This window comes from Heptranchias perlo, chromosome 1, assembly GCF_035084215.1.
Source record: "Heptranchias perlo isolate sHepPer1 chromosome 1, sHepPer1.hap1, whole genome shotgun sequence".
Taxonomy (NCBI): Eukaryota; Metazoa; Chordata; class Chondrichthyes; order Hexanchiformes; family Hexanchidae; genus Heptranchias; species Heptranchias perlo.
In genome coordinates this window covers 146,471,629-146,491,705 of record NC_090325.1, presented here as the reverse complement: position 1 = coordinate 146,491,705, position 20,077 = coordinate 146,471,629, and the positions used below count along the sequence as shown (strand labels likewise).

At 41.7% G+C, this 20,077-nt stretch overlaps 1 protein-coding gene across 1 annotated transcript in view; it reads left to right on the top strand.

The window, feature by feature from the left end:
* abce1 (ATP-binding cassette, sub-family E (OABP), member 1) overlaps positions 1–15,129 on the top strand; it is a 37,984-nt gene extending 22,855 nt beyond the window's left edge. The window contains exons 9-18 of the mRNA XM_067992383.1: positions 2,939–3,028; positions 6,188–6,309; positions 7,257–7,478; positions 7,830–7,889; positions 7,995–8,053; positions 8,554–8,664; positions 11,175–11,317; positions 12,009–12,131; positions 13,394–13,505; positions 14,609–15,129. Of these exons, the coding sequence (XP_067848484.1) occupies positions 2,939–3,028; positions 6,188–6,309; positions 7,257–7,478; positions 7,830–7,889; positions 7,995–8,053; positions 8,554–8,664; positions 11,175–11,317; positions 12,009–12,131; positions 13,394–13,505; positions 14,609–14,656 (1,090 nt within the window). The 3' untranslated portion in view covers positions 14,657–15,129. The remainder of the gene's footprint in view (positions 1–2,938; positions 3,029–6,187; positions 6,310–7,256; positions 7,479–7,829; positions 7,890–7,994; positions 8,054–8,553; positions 8,665–11,174; positions 11,318–12,008; positions 12,132–13,393; positions 13,506–14,608) is intronic.
* Positions 15,130–20,077: the final 4,948 nt, after the last annotated feature.

Genomic DNA, 20,077 nt, shown 5'->3' with positions numbered 1-20,077 from the left:
TCTTTGTTCGTGGAATGATACCGCACAGAAGGAGGCCGTTTGAACCATCGTGCCTGTGCTGGCTCTTTGTCGATGTATGTTAAAATGCAGCCTAAGGAGACCTGTGCCCCAGCTGTCATTCTGTGTCCTGGATTCTGATCCTTGATTAGCTGGGTGATCATTATGCAGAGATCCAGGGGCATCTTGTAATTTGTAAATATTGCTAAGTCTATTACTGGTTGTTGTATAGAAAACCTATTGGTACTTCATTTCTGTGCAAAACATTTGCTCCTGTCTATTGCCAAAAAGCATCTGAATATGACCGGTTTCTATCAGCAATCAAAGACAATTAGTTCCAGAAGTCATGTTATGCAAGTGGTAAATTTCACATTGCATGCAGTGTACTAATATTGAATTAACACTGCACTTTATCTCAGTTCTGTAATGTTGACAATACTTGCATTGTCGTGTAGCAGTTTGCATTAACATGGTTGTCTGAAAGTTGGAAGTAGTCTTTTGTTGGATTATGGCTTTTGGAGTGGGGAGGGGTGTAAATCTACAACCTGAATGGAATTTCCTGTCAGAAGTTTCAAAGGATATACAACTGCACTAAAATCGGAAGAACTAAGTGCATGCTTTTGTTCTAATAAAAAAAACTTATATATTTCAATAGTGTTCCCTTCTTCCTTTTCCCCATCCCCCAGTGGTGGCATCTCCATACACCACACTTTGCCTGGCCAAAAGGACCTGCTTCCAACCTTCTTCAAATGCATTTGTATGGATGGTGGCAAGTGCAAGCTGAGATGTCTGGCTCTTTGATTTTGCTATCCGCCCTTGCCCCCTTCCACCTCAGTTTGGAGAAGTCCCTGGCTGTTGCCATACAATATGGAAAATTACTAACTTGAACCATTGCCCAGCCACTCTACACAACAACACATTGATCCTCATATTAGTTGTGCTTTGTGTGTCATTTTTAGGGATATAAAATCTGTTGTTGAAGCTTTATTGATGTGCCATTTTAGCTAGTTGTTTCTCATGGAAGACTTTTCAATTTAATGGGCTCCAGGATCTTTATGAAGTAGACCGTGCCGGCTGTGGCTCAGTGAGTAGTACTCTTGCCTCGGAGTTATGGGTTCAAGTCTCACTCCAGGGACTTGAGCACATAATCTAGGCTGACACGTCAGTGCAGTACTGAGGGAGTGCTGCACTGTCCGAGGTGCCATCTTTCGGATGAGACGTTAAACTGAGGTCTGCCCCCTAGATGGACGTAAAAGATCCCGTGACACTATTTCGAAGAAGGGGAGTTTTCCCTGATGTCCTGGCCAATATTTATCCCTCAACCAACATCACTTTTTAAAAAAAAATTATCTGGTCATTATCACGTTGCTGTGTGCAAATTGGCTGCCGTATTTCCTACATTACAACAGTGACTACACTTCAAAAAGTACTTCATTGGCTGTAAAGTGCTTTGAGACGTCCTGAGGTTGTGAAAGGCACAATATAAATGCAAGTCCTTTCTTTCTTTCTTCCATCCATCCATACATCCTCCCATTCCCAGCTCCAGATAGCAGAGACTCTTGGTTAGGATCCTTGGGGAGATTTTCAGAAAATGAATTTGCTGTTACAAAACAGAAAACAAAGAGTTGGGGTTAAGGGTAGCTACTCAGACTGGCAAAAGGTGGGAAGTGGTGTTCCACAGGGATTGGTGCTGCAACCACTGTTCACAATTTACATTAACAGTTTGAATTTGGGAATCGGAAGTACAATTTCAAAATTTGTGGATGACACCAAATTGGGGGATGTAGTTAATAAAAAGGAAGAATGTGTCAAAATGCAAGAGCACATTAATAAACTTGCAGAATGGGCATTTAATTGGCAAATTAATTTCAATATAGATAAGTATGAGGTGGTACATTTTGGTAGGAATAATGAGGCTATATACTACTTGTATAATAAGTAGTGGGATAGAGGAGCGAAGGGATCTAGGGGTACACATGCACAAATCACTAAAAGTAATGACAGGTTAATAATGCCATAAAAAAGGCAAATCAAGCACTGGGGTTCATTTCTAGAGGGTAGAGTTGAAAAGCAGAGAAGTTATGGTAAACTTGTATAGAACCTTGTTTAGACCACGCTTAGAGTACTTTGCACAGTTCTGGTCTCCATATTATAGAAAGGATATAGAGGCATTGGAGAAGGTGCAAAAAAGAATCACAACATGATCCCAAAACTGAGAGGATATCCTTATCAGGAAAGGCTGAACAGGCTGGAATTCTTTTCTCTTAAAACAAAAGGGAAGGCTGAGGGTTGGCCTGATAGAGGTCTTTACGTCTAACCTATCAAACCCTATTATCTTAGAGAAAATGTTTCCACTTGTGGGAGAGTCCAAAACTAGAGGTCATAAATATAAAATAGTTGCTAATAAATCCAATAGGGAATTCAGGAGAAACTTCTTTACCCAAAGAGTGGTAAGAATGTGGAAAGTGCTACCACAAGGAGTAGTTGAGGCAAATAGCATAGATGCATTTAAGGGGAAGCTAGATAAGCATACGAGGGAGAAAGGAATAGAAGGGTATGCTGATCGGGTTAGATGGTTAGGGAGGGAGGAGGCTCGTGTGGAGCATAAACGCTGGCATAGGCCATTTGGGCCGAATGGCTTGTTTCTGTGCTGTAGTTTTGATGTAACTCAATGATACATACTGAAAGCTGCAAAGCAAAGATGGCACTTTGTACAAAATGTGAATGTGATCTTATCCGTTTCTGTCCTTTGTTAATCTGACTTGAGATTGCTTGTATATATTTCAATGTGACCATATACTACTATTTGATATTAACTATTATTGCACCAGGTGTTAAGTATTGCATTAGTAATAAGGTTTTTGTTTTCTCCAACTTCCAGAAAGGTTTTAAAATACTACTGTGTAAACTCTAGCAACTAAAATTATATATTTCTTTTCAGTTTCATGTTTGACGAGCCCTCCAGTTACCTAGATGTCAAACAGCGTTTGAAGGCTGCCATCACTATTCGCTCCCTTATAAATCCAGATAGGTAAGCTTCCAGTGTATGTTGTACCAGCAAGTAATGGGCCTTTGTACAGCAACAACGTGCATTTATATAGCACCTTTAACAAAGTAAAATGACCCAATGTGTTTCACAGGAGCATTATCAAACAAAATTTAACACCGAGATATTAGGACCAGTAACCAATAGCTTGGTCGGAGAGGTAGATTTTAAGGAGCAGAAGTTTAGGGAGGGAATTCCAGAGCTTGGGGCCTAAAGACACTGCTGCCAATGGTGGTGCGATTAAAATCGGGGATGCACAACAGGCAAGAATTGGAGGAGCACAGAGATCTTGGAGGGTTGTAGGACTGGAGGAGGTTACAGAGATACAGGCGAGGCCATTGAGGGATTTGAAAACAAGGATGAGAATTTTAAAATTGAGTCATTCCTGAACCTGGAGCGAATGTAGGTCAGCGAGCACAGAGGTGATGAGAGAACGGGACTTGGTGCGAGGTTAGGATACCGGCAGCAGAGTTTTGGATGAGCAAACTTATGGAGGGTGGAAGATGGGAGGCTGGGCAGGACAGCATTGGAATAGTCAAGTCTAGAGGTAACAAAGGCATGGATGAGGATTTTAGCAGCAGATGAGCTGAGGCCGGGGCAGAGATGGGCATTGTTACAGAGGTGGAAGTAAGTGGTCTTGGTGATGGATGCCAAGGTTGCGAACATTCTGGTTCAGGCTCAGACAGTGGCCAGGGAGAGGGCTGGAGTCGGTGGCAATGGAACAGAGCTTGTGACGGGGACCGAAGATAATGGCTTCGGTCTTCCCAGTATTTAATTGGAGGAAATGTTTGCTCCAATACTGGATGTCAGACAAGCAGTGTGATAAATCAGACAGTGGAGGGGTCAAGGGAGGTGGTGGTGAGGTAGAGCTGAGTATCCTCAGTGTACATGTGGAACCTGACATGTTTTTGGATGATGTCGCCGAGGGCCAGCATGTAGATGAGAAATAGGAAGGGGCCAAGGCTAACGGAGCAGGGAGAGATGCCATTGCAGGTGATGGCTATGACTGGATAGATAAGAATGGAACCAGGTGAGCGCAGTCCCACCCAGCTGGACAATGGAGGTGAGGCGTTGGAGGAGGATGGTGTGGTCAATCAGGTCAAAGGCTGCAGACAGGTCGAGAAGGATGAGGAGGGATCGTTTACCATGGTTACAGTCGCATAGGATGTCATTTGTGACTTTTTTGATAAAGGCTGATTCAGTACCGTGGCTGGGGCAGAAACCTGATTGGAGGGATTCAAACATGGAGTTGCGGGAAAGATGGGCACGGATTTGGGAGGCGACAACATGTTCAAATACTTTGGAGAGGAAAGGGAGGTTGGAGATGGAGTGGTAGATTGCAAGGACAGAGGGGTCGGGGTGGGGGGGGCGATGACGGCAGATTTGAAGGGGAGGAGCACAGTATCTGAGAAGAGGGAACCGTTTATAATATAAGCTAACATGGGCGCCAGGAAGGAAAGTTGGGTGGTCAGCAGTTTGGTGGGAACAGGGTCGAGGGAGCAGGAAGTGGATCTCATGGTCAAGCTGAGCGTGGAGAGGGCAGGATGGAAGATAGGAGAGAAACTGTAGTGCACAGTACCCACATAGCCATTCGTTAAGAAATTATGATTTCAATTTTACTGCTAAATTTTTAGTGATTGCCTTTATCGTATCTTTTAATAACTTCATTAGTTGTTGTTGTAACTATTTAATTTTCAGTGTTGCATACTTAGCGATAGTTGTGTTCCAACTGCAGCAGACCTCTTGAATCAGCCATAGAAGTTTGATATAAAAGTGGTTCATGTGGCTGCTGTGTTGTAAGAAAGCCATAAATAATGTGCTTTGCATGACAGATTTCAATGTATCGCAACAGTATCACAAACCAAATCTGTCATTCATCACAAATCAGCTCTGCTACCTCTTCAATCATAATGGCACAAACTGGCCTACCCGTTGGTTGAAGAAGTGGTAGAGCTCTAATTACCTGCACATTTCCCACTCGTGTTGCTACTCAAATAGAGCTATTGGTGTAACAGTCCACACCATATAAAGGTGGCATTTTATCTTTCATCATAACTGCTGTTGCAGTCTGATCCCTGTTGTGGAATACAGCCACTAGTCAACAAACCCTTCAAGATGACAGTAGCATTTTTACACCAAAACATTTCAGAAATATTCCGTAATTCTTTAGTGTTTCTCTACCTTACATTAAAGCCGTGTTATAACATGTAGAAAAAGTTGCGTTTTTGAAATCTGGACCGATATTTTAGTGCTAAAGGATTCAAATGTTGTATCAGCATGTGAGGCATCATTTTTGCATAACACAGGGGTGTCTTTCGCCTCATGGGCTACATAGGTGTACATTATGGAGCCACATATAAAATTTAAATCTCAAGTTGCCGATTCTAATAGATCTTGACGTTCTGATTTAAGGTTTATTCACCAATGAGGAAACAGTGCTTTTTGAAAAAAAAAATCCCGTTGCAAACTTCCAAATTTGAATCACAAAATTCAAATAGGATCAACCAGGGAATAAGAAACATAGCACAATTAGGACTGAGTTATCTGGGCTTCTAGGGTCAGATTGCCAACGCTTGGGACCCATGAGGACTTGACAGTATGGACACATTATGAAAACCTATGGGGTGTGAATGTTTTTTTTCAAAACCCACCTGATAACTGGTGAACAAAATCTCAAGTGGGATATAAATCATATGTAATCTTCACAATTTTATTTTTATACTCTGTTTAGATAGAGTGGTTCTAAAATATTGCATTGTATTCTTTTTGTAGTTTTGTTCCATTGTAGCTGATGGGCAGTGCAAGTGTCATATATTTTATGTGATACTGATTTAAAATGTTACAAGTTCAAGTAAATTTTCAAAGAAATAATAGTTCCTGTAATTAGAATATTATGTCATTATGTTAGAATATTAGAATATTATCATGAAACAACATCAGTTACAAATAAATTTCTTTGATTCTTAGACTTCAATAGGTGACCTTTCTAAACTCACTTGAATTAAAACTTGTTCATTGCTTTAAGGTTTTGCAAAGAAATTCTTGGTGGCAGAACTCTTTTTTTCTAGCAGAACTGCATATGGTAAAGGCTACAGTACATGTTATACTAGACAGTGTATAATTTGTTCATCTTTTTGTAATTAGATATATCATCGTTGTGGAGCACGATTTGAGTGTGCTGGACTACCTTTCTGACTTCATTTGCTGTTTGTATGGCGTGCCGAGTGCATATGGTGTTGTCACTATGCCTTTCAGTGTTCGAGAAGGTAAAACGTGTGTGTGAATTTCTATTTAGTGAACTATTTGGAGAGATTTTTTTTAAAAGCACACCTGCAGACTGCAAGCAAAGGCCTTCTAAAATTTAATGAGGCACAGAAATTGTACATGTTCTGACATCCCTGGCCTCACTACAGTTCGTTATACTTTAATGCTGACACTGGTGGATGTTTTGAGAGCATTGCAAGGGAACAGCACCGAATTTTCTTTCCCTGTGTACACACCTAAGTTAGTAAAGAGCAGACCAAACTCTTTGCTCTTCATGAACATTGAAGTAGTTCAGTGTACTGCATGGGAGCTTTTTAAATTGAAGTTTTAATGTCCACCTCACTAATTGCAGTTCACTGTGACCTGCATGAAGCTGAAGTAATGTGAGATTATCTCCTCAAGGTGACCTCGTGTTACTTACGATAAATTGAAGCACACTCAGACTGGTAGTTTTAACTTGGAATAAGTATTCGATAAAGCCTCATTAACTGGTATGAAAATAAACATCATCCACTTATTACATAACAGATCATATACTTACAATTGTCATAATACAGTTTATATTCTGTTGTAAAATATTTTTTGTTTATAGATTAAAACGCCTTTGAACACAGTTATGTTGTCACTTCATGTCAGATGCCATATGTACCTGAAACAAAACAACAGCGATCTAACTTAATTGAATGCATAACTTGCAGCTGTGTACAGTGTATTATTGGGGTGTTCATCATAGAAAGCAGTGTTTCGAAAATAACATTGGGTTCTTTCACCCCTGAAACATGTACCATTCCTACAGTCATGAACCCAGTAACACAGATCGCACCCAACTGGCAATTTTATGTTCGATCAAATGCTGCCTTCTAATTTTATCCTCCCCAGTTATAAAAATGATATACCCAGCATATTGCCATTGTTCTAAAAACTGTAATGGATATTTATTCCTCAATAGGTATCAACATATTCTTGGATGGGTATGTGCCAACGGAAAACTTGAGATTCCGAGATGCCTCTCTGATTTTCAAGGTGGCTGAAACGGCAAATGAGGAAGAGGTCAAGAAAATGTGCCGCTACCATTATCCGAGAATGAAAAAAAAGATGGGCGAGTTCGAACTGGAAATCGGTGCTGGAGAATTCACAGACTCTGAAATCATGGTGATGCTGGGAGAAAATGGTGAGTTCTTGATTACAAATGTTGAGATCAAGTAAAATAATAGGCAAAATACATATTTCAAAATAGATTTTTGGTGCATTGACATGTGTTTGATCATTGGTGTGTCATAAAAGGTGTCAAGCAGCATGAAACCATGAAATTAGTGTTTTACCTTAAGTACAGAATTAAAGCAGCCATTGGCAAAGATGTACAAGAAAAAGCATGGGAAATTTACATTCTGATCCTGTGAAACTACTTGCAGTATAAGCAGGACAATTAATAAATTTGTGACTTTGCAACTACATACATCTCAATAGATCTTTTTCACACTGTGTAGTTCTCCTCAGCATCTGATCATTTTTTTCTTAACAGGTACTGGGAAGACCACATTCATCAGAATGCTGGCTGGACGATTGAAGCCTGACGAAGGAGGTAATGTGCAATGTTAGCAAATGGAACTATCAAACTGTAACTCATGCTGTCAACTCTGAAATAATGACTTTATAAAATACACAACTAATAAATATGTGTTAATAGGTGAGGTGCCTGTTCTAAATGTCAGCTACAAACCACAGAAGATCAGCCCTAAGTCCCAAGTAAGTAGTACAATTTCTCTGACCTTTTTAGATTATTGGAAAATGGATTACTGAACGAGGATTGGAAAGTTAGCATCTTGTCCAATCCAGTTTAGAGCGTTATAGTCTTCAAGCTGTGAAAATTGCCTGTCAGTTATGATTTTAAATAATTAGAGCCCATGACACACTGAATTGAAAATGAATTAAATTCAAAGAATTCCTGTACTACCTGGCCTGTATCTGAATATCCCAATATCTAGATTTATTTAGCTGACTGTAACCACCATCATGATTGGTCCTGATCAAATGCAAACTGAACTTTCATGGGCATTAATGAAGATAACAAACCTTGTCTTGTCTTCCAGAGTATTCTTTTATGTGGCAAAAAATGTATATTGATTTGTTAATCTTTTCACTGGATTTTAACCTGATGTGTTGCACTTGCCATTGGAGACGTAACTTTTGTTTGTAAGAAATGTTTGTGACTTTTTTTAAATGGTATCTCTGCTTTACCTTAATAGGGAACTGTTCGCCAGCTGCTGCATGAAAAGATCAGAGATGCCTACACCCATCCACAGTTTGTGACTGATGTAATGAAACCACTACAGATTGAAAGCATCATTGATCAAGAGGTACCACTTTAGATGTTCTTTATTAGAGGACATGGAATGTTTCGAGGGAATTGTAGGGCAGGAGGACGTTACAAATATAGGGAGGGAAAAGCCATGGAGGGATTTAAAGATGAGGACAAGAATTTTAAATTTGAACTGTTGCGGAACCAGTAGCCAATATAAGTCAGCAGAGATGGGGGAAATGAACAAGTAGGACTTGGTGCGGGATAGGATACGGGCAGCAGAGTTTTGGGTGAGGTGGAGTTTATGGATGATGGAGTTTATGGTCAAGGAGGGCATTGGAGTAATTCAGTTTGGAAGTAGTTGTCATGTTTCAGGATTTTTTGACCATTTTTCTGCAGAAGGGAATTGAATAAAGTTACCTTTTTAATATTTATTTTAAGCAAAGTGTATTCTCAGGAGTTTTATTTTTTTTTAAAAAAAGACACCTAGACAATAGATTGTTGATGTGCTAAATGGAAGTTAGCTAAAAGGGTTAAATTTTGAGGACAGGTTGCATAGACTAGGCTTGAATTCCCTTGAGTATAGAAGATTATGGGGTGATTGATTAAGATGATTAAAGGAGTTGATAGGGTAGATAGAGAGAAACTATTTCTTCTGGTGGGGGAGTCCAGAACAAGGGGGCATAACCTTAAAATTAGAGCTAGGCCATTCAGGGGTGATGTCAGGAAGCACTTCTTTACGCAAAGGATAGTGGAAATCTGGAACTCTTTCTCCCAAAAAGCTGTTGAGGATAGGTTAATTGAAAATTTCAAAACTGAGATTGATAGATTTTTGTTAGGTAAGGGTATTAAGGGATATGGAACCACAGTGAGTAAATGGAATTAAGATACAGATCAGCCATCATCTAATTGAATGGTGAAACAGGCCTGAGGGGCTCAATGGCCTACTGCTGTTCCTATGTTGTTTTCCTCAGAGACTGTCTAGGTAATCGAAAAACACCTTGCACACATTGTTTTAGAATTACATACAATGTGCAGCACAGAAACAGGTCATTTGGCCCAACAGGTCCATGGCGGTGTTTATGCTCCACACGCGCCTCCTCCCACCCGTCTTCATCTCACCCCACCAACATATCCTTCTATTCCTTTCTCCCTCGTGTTTATCTAGCTTCCCCTTAAATGCATCAGTGCTAGTCGCCTCAACTACTACTTGTGGTAGCAAGTTCCACTTTCTGAGTAAAGAAGTTTCTCCTGAATTCTCTATTGGATTTATTAGTGACGATCTTATATTTATGACCTCTAGTTCTGGTTTCCTCTGCAAGTGGAAACATCTTCTCTATATCTACCCTATCAGACCCTTTCATAATCTTAAAGACCTCTATCAGGTCACCTATCAGTCTTTTTTCTAGAGGAAAGAGCCCCAACCTATTCAATCTTTCCTGATGGGTATAACCTCTTAGTTCTGGTATCATCCTTGTAAATCTTTTTGCACCTTCTCCAGTACCTCTATATCCTTTTTATAATATGGAAACCAGAACTGTTCGCAGTACTGCAAGTGTGGTCTAACCAAGGTTCTATACGAGTTTAACATAACTTCCCTGCTTTTCAATTCTGTCCCTCTAGAAATGAACCCCAGTGCGTTGTTTGCTTTTTTTATGGCCTTATTAACCTGTGTCGCTACTTTTAGAGACTTGTGTATCTGTACTCCCAGATCCCTCTGCTCCTCTACCCCATTTAGACTCTTATTTTCCAAGGAGTTTGTGGCCTCCTTATTCTTCCTACCAAAATGTACCACCTCACACTTACCTATGTTAAAATTCATTTGCCAATTACACGCCCATTCTGCAAGTTTATTAATGTCTTCCTGTATGTTGTCGCAGTCCTCCTCAGTATTAACTATACCCCCCAATTTGGGAACATGGCAAAATTTGGGATAATTTTCAAGCTAAAAGTAAGCTTTATCTATGTATAAACCTACTGCTTCAGCGTTTTTGTCCTTTAATGATTTCTTTGTTATCACGAACTTTAGGGATTGTGGGCATATTTGAAGGGTATGGGTCATGATCTCCAACTGATACCCTTGGTGGATACAAGTAGCACATAGCTGGTTATAATATTTCACGCAACTTTCATTTCAAAATTGTACATGCTTATTACCTATGTTTCTCAGGGTAAGAAGGGATGTTTTTCCTGTGCTCCTTTCTTGGGTCACCATCCCAGTCAAAAAGATGAATGGGAAAATGGCTGAGACCTGCTCCAATGCTGCTATGAAACTGGCCATGAGGCAGTAAGAGTGGGGCTTGGTGAGTTTCCATCCAGTTTTCCAATGTGTGGAACGAGCACTTGACCTCTTGCAGACACCTCACCGTGGTACATTGAGGTGTTATCACTGATGCAAACTTCCATCCTACATCTTTTGCAGTGCAGCAAGTTTGGATCTAATGCGGTGTGCCATGTTTGGAAGGGGCTTGCTAGTAAATCTACTGCATTAGCCAGTGTTCAGCGATGATTTGTGGCCAATTTCTTTTCCTTCAGCATGATTTTTACAATCAATGTTTATCTCAACAGGTCCAGAATCTATCTGGAGGTGAATTGCAACGTGTGGCGCTCGCTCTTTGTCTGGGTAAGCCTGCAGATGTCTACCTGATTGATGAACCATCAGCGTACCTGGATTCTGAGCAGCGTCTAATGGCTGGAAGGGTAATCAAACGGTAAGTGTTTTTTAGGAACCTAAACCAGTTATTTACTAACAATTTAAATGTCAGCATGGCTCAGTGGTTGTACTCTCAAGCCCAATTACAGACTTGAGAACTTAAACCTTGCTGACACTTCAGTGCAGTACTGAGGGAGTGCTACATTGTTGGTGGTGTTGTCTTTGGGATGAGACATTAAACCACTGTCTAACTGCTCATATTGGAGAAAGAGTAGGGAGTTCTCCCATTGTCCTCCCTCTACCAACACCACCAAAGACAGATTATCTGGTCATTCATTCATTTGCTGTTTGTGTGACCTTGCTTGTGTTATAACTAGCTGTTTTATTTGCCTACATAATCATCATGCCTGCCCTTTTTAAAAAAAAAAATCTACTGCTTGTAAAACACTTTGGGATATCCTGAGGTCATGATAAGGCGCTTTATGGATATAAGTTCTTAATATTCTTACAAAATTAACCCTGGTTGCAAAAAGAAGTGTTCTGTGTATATTTTGTAAACCTCCGATATAGCTGGTACTTTCAAAAATCTAGGTATACCAGACTGATGTGCAGTCATTAGTAAATGTGTTTCTCTCAAGGTAGGTGTTAAATGTAATTAATTTAAAATATTCGGCTATAGTGAAATGGCTGTACTTTTCTGTCCCCTTATTAATTTACTAAATTGTTAATGACTGCTCTTTATTTTTTAGTTTCATCCTCCATGCTAAGAAGACTGCCTTTGTTGTTGAACATGACTTTATAATGGCCACCTATTTGGCTGACCGTGTGTTAGTGTTTGATGGAATACCATCCAGGAGTACAATAGCTAATCCGTAAGTTTTATTTCTTTGGAAGTAAGTCTGTTTCCAGCTGTTTTGAATGTTAGACCACTATTAGTGATAGCACTGCATGTCTTTCTTCTGCACTCTTCCCTCAACTCAGTATGTAAATGCACCATCTGATATGACACTAATTCATACGAATCAGGGAAGTCTTATCTAATGAGCCCAGTATGTAGGTAGATATCAGACGAGGATAGGATTGAGTTCAACTGGGATACCCTCCATAGTTATTCTGTCAGTACAAGAACATAGGTAGTGATCAGGATTTTAAAAATGCCATTCAGCCCATTGAACCTCATCCTTCCAGTACATTAACTCTCCTATTGTGGCATCTTATATTTTTAATAACCCCACTGGTTACATAATCAGAGTAGTCTAGCAGTGAGGGAGACCTGACTCCATGTGAGCAATTAAAATAATATTTCTATAAAAATTATAAATAAAATAATGGTGAGTATTTTTCTGGGTAAAATAGGGGAGCACTTTGAACATAATGGACTCTGCCTAAACTTCCCTTCTCTCAAACAGTAGATTGTTGCCTAATGTAGTGAATGCTAACTCAGGATAAAGTTGACTCACCAAAAAATAAAATTTGTCGATGTGAATCTTAAATGGCCCAAGTGATTATTTGATCTACGTGGACTAAATGGCATTTCCTTGTTCCTATCTTATGCTCTTTTATGAGGTTACCATTACTGAAAAGAGAAATTGCAACTTATTCATTGTAATCTCCACATACTATAGATATAACCATGAAGTCAATTGATGCAGTCTGCACTCATAACCTTAGCAGTCAAAGTGTCACTAGTAGTAGTTGCAAGCCTCCATTCTGTTCTTTTGGGCAGTTAAGCATGCACTGTGGGGAGGGGAAGAGCAACTAAGTGAAAAGAAATAACTTTAAGCAGTCAGTTATGTTGGAAACGAAACCAAGATGTGATGCAAAGAAGGTGAAATGATGTGTAAGATTGGTTAGACAATGTATTAATATAAATTCTTACAAGGCAGAAGTGTGGCTTATGATTTTTGAGTTGTACCTTAATGTATGTAGAAATTAACTTCATTTGGGAGTGAGAATTACACATTAAGTAATTCACCATTAAATCATAATGGTTATAGCACAGGAGGAGGCTATTCAGCCCATCGAGTCCATGCCTGCAGATTTTATTCTCAAATCTGTCTTGGAATGCATGGAGCTTTCACTATAATACATCTGTAGTTCGGTATGCTGTGCTAATTGTTTTAAACAATTCCAGTCCACAGACACTGCTTGCTGGAATGAATAAGTTCTTATCTCAGCTGGAAATCACGTTCCGAAGAGACCCAAACAATTATAGACCGAGGATTAATAAGATGAACTCTATCAAGGTGAGCATAAATTTATATTTATATATATTTTAATTATTAACACCACGGTCATGGGAGTGAAAGCAATGTACACTATTAGACTAAAATTCCAAAGATAATTTCCATATCATTTACAGTATAGTTAGAAAATATAATGGGTTCATTAATTTGCAGAAAATACCTGAGTGGAACAAATCATAAAGAAGTATGTTACTCTTAATTAGTACACAGAATTAGAGAAAATCTTGAGGAAAGATTTCCTCTGGTTGCTGTCTTAGGCGGAAGTCTTCCTGCTATGTTGCAGTAATACTACCATTGAAAGGTTGGACATGTTGGGCCTGTACATGTTGGAGTTTAGAAGAATGAGAGGTGATCTTATTGAAACATATAAGATCCTGAGGGGACTAGAAGAGGTAGATGCTGAGAGGGTGTTTCCCCTTGGGAGAGAGACTAGAACTAGGGGCCACAGATTCAAAATAAGGGGTCTCCCGTTTAAGATGGAGATGAGGAGAATTTTTTTTCTCTGAGTCGTGAGTCTGTGGAACTCCCTTCCCCAGAGAGTGGTGGAGGCAGGGTCATTGAATATTTTTAAGGCTGAGTTAGATAGATTCCTGATTAACAAGGGAGTCAAAGGTTATAGTAGGTAGACTGGAAAGTAGGGTTGAGGTCACAATCAGATCAGCCACGATCTTATCAAATGGCAGAGCAGGCTTGAGGGGCCGAATGGCCGACTGCTCTTAATTCATATGTTCTCAAAGGGTTCAGGTCAGTGCTGTTAGAGAAACGTGCTATACTATCAACAAATTGCACCACTAATTGATGGGAATGGGATCACATCTGTAGTTCCCCACACACTGAATTTATAGTCTTGGTTGGGGTATTGCGCAGAGACTAAGCTATCCCTTCCAAGTGGGTAAGAGGAAGAGCAGTGTGGGGGAGGTGAGCAAACTGTGAGCTGTTTTTAAAGTGGCTTCAACAGAGGTTAATTTTCCCTTGTGTTTAACGGTTTGTGTTAGAGAGAGGAGAAAGCAGGGAAAACAAGTGTTTTTAGAAGGTGTTTTCTGGAAGATACAATAGGAAAACACAAAGTGTGATTTCTGTGACTTCTCCTTTGCCTTTAATAGGATGTGGAACAGAAGAAGAGTGGAAACTACTTTTTCTTGGATGACTAAACTTTCATTTTTGAGAGCCAAACGTGAATCCAAATTGCCATATTCAATACAAGAAATGTTTAGAATGAAAACTGACAAGGTGCATCTTTTACTATTTAATCAACATCTACAGAGCAGTTCTATTAATTTTTTGAAATTGTTCAATTCCCCCTTGAGAAACAGTTGTAGCTAATTGCTATATGAAGCTGAAAATTGTGGTTTTATCACATCTACATTTATTTATTCATGGCTGTGATGTAAAACACCAGTTTGAGGTGTACAAGGGGGAAAGAAAAGTCCTGGAAATGGTCAAAACAACCATGTGCTGTAAAAGGTGACCAGAGAGGTTGTGGTACATTAAAAAAAACAGTGGAAACATCAATTCTGCTTTTATTTTTACATCAGTTTCTTTTGACAATAATTGCATTTTGATGAATAATCTTTTATTTGCAAACGAAGTGTCCTATTAACAATATTAAATCATATAAAAACAAGGATAGTGTACTGTGTTTCCTATTCCTTTTTGTAGACTGTAAAATGCAAGATGTGGGATAAGTTACACAATGGAGTACAATTGAAGAGGATGATTTTGTTATATACATAGCACAGAGGAAATCCTCCTTCCTCTACGTCCCCTTCGAAAGATGTTAGGAGTCAACTTGCCCGGCTTAAATTAATCAAAACAAGAGGCTATGTTTTTGTATGTGACACCAGAGAAGTGTGAGAAACCCACCACCCTGCCCTTGAGTAGGAAGACTAGAAAAATATTAATATTGGAGAGGTGTCAAAAGCAGTACTGGTTTATTGCTATTGAGCAATACATGTGAACTTGACGGATACAAAATAGTGTGGTCTGTGCGTATGCATTAGTTGGCTGCTTTATACGCCAAACAATGACTGGGATTATATTGTAAAAATTAGTCATAGTACCTTGTCTCTGCTACCTATTCAATCAAAGTGGAAGCAGTGACTATTGGCTGGCAGACTGTATTGAGAGATTGATGGATACTGGATTCCGATCTATCCAGAGCAGCATTTGGAGGATATCTGGTACACACTTTCTCAGGGTTTCATTAGTGCTTTCATCAGGTCTGTTCTGCCGATCATGGGCCACAAGTATGCTGTTCCCAGTTCAGGTGGGATTGCTGGAGAGTGTACTGATGAGACAGCTTACCCTCAGAACAGAAACACAACAGAGATTACCGCACAGTGCTGCCAGAACCAGGCTGTGGATGACCATATGCCATCTCAGGAATAAACAACCCCAAGCAAAAGCTATTTTTGGCCCAGGAGGCTCACGGTAGTTCTGAGCAACCATCAACATCTCGGGTGGCACTCAGTGTTAGTATAGGTCTTACGAATTGTAGAAATGTCAGCAGAGGCTTGCACCGTGAAAAGTCCTTGTAAATATTCTAAGTTTGGTTTTGTTGAGCTATTGGAATTGTAGGGGGTGGTGGTGTGTGTCAGCTTCACCTCTGACTTCTGAGCGGTCCGAATCGCTCCCACTCCCTGGGTTCTAGACCTTGGACTTATTTGGGGGTTGTGACAAAGTGCAGCAAACAACTGGTTTTGGTGCAAGAAACTTTGACCTTTATTCAAGAGAGGAAATACAACACAACAATCTTAACACTCTAATAAAATGGGGAACACTTCAGTACACGCGAGGGAAATGTAACACCCTTATTTAAAAAGGGTAGTAGGCAGAAGGCTGGAAATTATAGACCAGTTAGCCTAACATCTGTGGTGGGTAAAATTTTGGAGTCTATTATTAAGGAGACAGTAGCGGAACATTTGGATAAACATAATTTAATAGGACAAAGTCAGCATGGCTTTATGAAGGGGAAGTCATGTCTGACAAATTTGCTTGAGTTCTTTGAGGACATAACGTACAGGGTGGACATAGTGTATTTAGACTTCCAGAAGGCATTTGACAAGGTGCCACATAAAAGATTATTGCTCAAGATAAAGAATCACTGGATTGGGGGTAATATTCTGGCATAGGTGGAGGATTGGTTATCTAACAGAAAGCAGAGAGTTGGGATAAATGGTTCATTCTCGGACTGGCAACCAGTAGCCAGTGGTGTTCCGCAGGGGTCGGTGCTGGGTCCCCAACTCTTTACAATCTATATTAACGATTTGGAGGAGGGGACCGAGTGTAACATATCAAAGTTTGCAGATGATACAAAGATGGGAGGGAAAGTGGAGAGTGAGGAGGACATAAAAAACCTACAAGGGGATATAGACAGGCTGGGTGAGTGGGTGGAGATTTGGCAGATGCAATACAATATTGGAAAATGTGAGGTTATGCACTTTGGCAGGAAGAATCAGAGAGCAAGTTATTATTATAATGGCGAGAAACTGGAAAGTACTACAGTACAAAGGGATCTGGGGGTCCTAGTGCAAGAAAATCAAAAAGTTAGTATGCAGGTGCAGCAGGTGATCAAGAAGGCCAACGGAATGTTGGCTTTTATTGCTGGGGGGATAGAATATAAAAACAGGGAGGTATTGCTGCAGTTATATAAGGTATTGGTGAGACCGCACCTGGAATACTGCATACAGTTTTGGTCTCCATACTTAAGAAAAGACATACTTGCTCTCGAGGCAGTACAAAGAAGGTTCACTCGGTTAATCCCGGGGATGAGGGGGTGGACATATGAGGAGAGGTTGAGTAGATTGGGACTCTACTCATTGGAGTTCAGAAGAACGAGAGGCGATCTTATTGAAACATATAAGATTGTGAAGGGGCTTGGTCGGGTGGATGCGGTAAGGATGTTCCCAAGGATGGGTGAAACTAGAACTAGGGGGCATAATCTTAGAATAAGGGGCTGCTCTTTCAAAACTGAGATGAGGAGAAACTTCTTCACTCAGAGGGTAGTAGGTCTGTGGAATTTGCTGCCCCAGGAAGCTGTGGAAGCTACATCATTAAATAAATTTAAAACAGAAATAGACAGTTTCCTAGAAGTAAAGGGAATTAGGGGTTACGGGGAGCGGGCAGGAAATTGGACATGAATTTAAATTTGAGGTTAGGATCAGATCAGCCATGATATTATTGAATGTGAGGTTGTGCACATTGAATGGCGGAGCAGGCTCGAGGGGCCAATTGACCTACTCCTGCTCCTATTTCTTATGTTCTTATGTACCCGTGACTGCTGCTATAGGACGGGACCCAAATGGGTCCCAGAAAGTGCCTGTGTGGGCACCCTCCTTAGCTAGCACATCGGCCTGCCGGTTGCCCACTGGGGTTCTGCGGAGGAATGGGCAGAACCTTATGGATGAAAACCTCCCCTTCCTCCCCCACTGCTGCTAAGATTTTCTCCAGCAAGGGTTTCACTCTGAGGGGTCTCCCGTCAGCGGAGGTGTATCCGCGGCGGGACCAGATGGCCAGGTAATTCCGTACACTAATTGCATGTGAACATGCTGTCCGAGCAAATCGTGTATGGGGTGGGGAAGATCTCGGGGTGTATAACCACGTACACTACCGCAAACAGTTCAGCCTGCTGGGCGCTCATGGTGCTGGGGAGCTTAATTGTCAGGGCAAGGTTTGCCGCTGGGTCATAAACTCCACACCCCATGAGTCGCTCACCAGCAGATACTATGCTGGAGCCATCCACATAGATTTCATGGCCTGTGGGGTGTATCCCGGCCCGTAAACCTATGTTTACTTCCCAAACCCCTTCTATGGAACACCGGTGGGCTGTTCCAGGATATACCAGGTTAGCTGCGAGCTTTGGCTCGCAGAGCCCTTTTACTTTCAGGTTCATCTCTGAGAGAAGCAGGGTCCAGCGAGCAATGCGGGCACTGCTCACTGTCCCATCCTTGATTCTCCTGTCCAGGAGCACCTGGGTGGGCGTGAGGAGGGTGATGGGAGAGGTGCCTGTGAAGATCAGCGATCTTTTCACAGCCCAATGTGTGGCCAAGAGGTGCCTTTCACAATTGGAGTAGCTCTTCTCCACATCTGTGAGTATCCTGAAGGAGTAGACCACCGGTCTCAGCTTGCCATGCCGCTCTTGGAGCAGCACAGCACTCAGGCTGTCCCCGCTGGCTGCTACCTCCAGGAAGAACTCTTTCCCTGCATCTATGGCCCCTAGAGCTGGTGCGGTCTGCAGATCTTTCTTGAGCCTGACAAATGCTGCCTGGCACCCTTCATCCCAAACCCACTCCACTCCCTTATGCAGGAGTCGGAGCACAGTGGACTCCTGGAGGGCCACAGTGGACTATCGGGTGCTCAACAGTAACATCCCAGCCTATGCACCCACGGTAGCAGCAGTTGCCGACCTGATAGGAAGTATCCCAGCATCCGCGACCACTTTCACGGTGCTGGAAATCTCCAACGGGTTTTGGTCCATCCCTTTAAGCAGAGGGGCTGCTGTGGCCGCATAGTCCTCAATGAAGTCTCTGCAGTACCCGGTTAGCCCTAGAAACAATCTCACTCCCGTGACTGTTGGGAACTGGTAACTCCTGTACTGCTTCCCCTCTAGCTTTATCTATGGCCCTTTCCCTAGCCCGTATTGTTAGGCCCAGGAATTTCACCTCCTGCTGGCCAATCTGTGCTTTCTTTGGATTCACTTTAAAACCTTCCTGCCCGAGCAGTTCCAGCAGTTCGGCCAGAAGTGGGCCATGCTCCTCTCTCGAATCGGTGAATAGGAGCAGGTCATCCACGTATTGTACCAGCTGCCTGGGCTGGCGAAAGCCCTTTAAACTGTTTGCCATGCATTGGTGGAAAATGCTGGGGCTATTGCGGAAGCCCTGAGGCAGACAGTTCTAGGTGTACTGTTGCCCTTTAAAGGTAAAGGCAAACTTGAATTGATCCCCTCTCCTTAAAGGGATGGACCAAAACCCGTTGGAGATTTCCAGCACCGTGAAAGTGGTCGCGGATGCTGGGATACTTCCTATCAGGTCGGCAACTGCTGCTACCGTGGGTGCATAGGCTGGGATGTTACTGTTGAGCACCCGATAGTCCACTGTGGCCCTCCAGGAGTTGTTCGGTTTTCTAACCGGCCACAGTGGAGAGTTCACGTGGGTGACTATCGGTCTCAGGACCCCCTGTTGCACTAAAGAGGACATGGCTGCTTCCATGTCTGGCTCCGCTTCCCTGGGGAAGTTATATTGCTTTTGTGGTCGGGCCATAGTGTCCCCATCTACACTGACCTCGAAACCGTTGACCTTCCCACAGTCGTGTTTGTGTGTGGCAAATGTGGCTAGGCGGGCTCGCACAAATGCCTGGAACTCCCTTGGGGTATTGCTGACCATGAGTTTGAGGTTATAACCCTCTTTAGGCTTCATGGTGCACAGGGTCCCCTTCCCCTGTTTCCCTGGGATGACTACTACTCCGCCTTCCTTTCCTGTATTTGCTCCCCACAGGCAGTGATTCCTCAAATCCACTAGGATCCCGTGGCCTACAATAAAGTCGGCTCCCGGGATCCCTTTTTCACTCTCCACTTC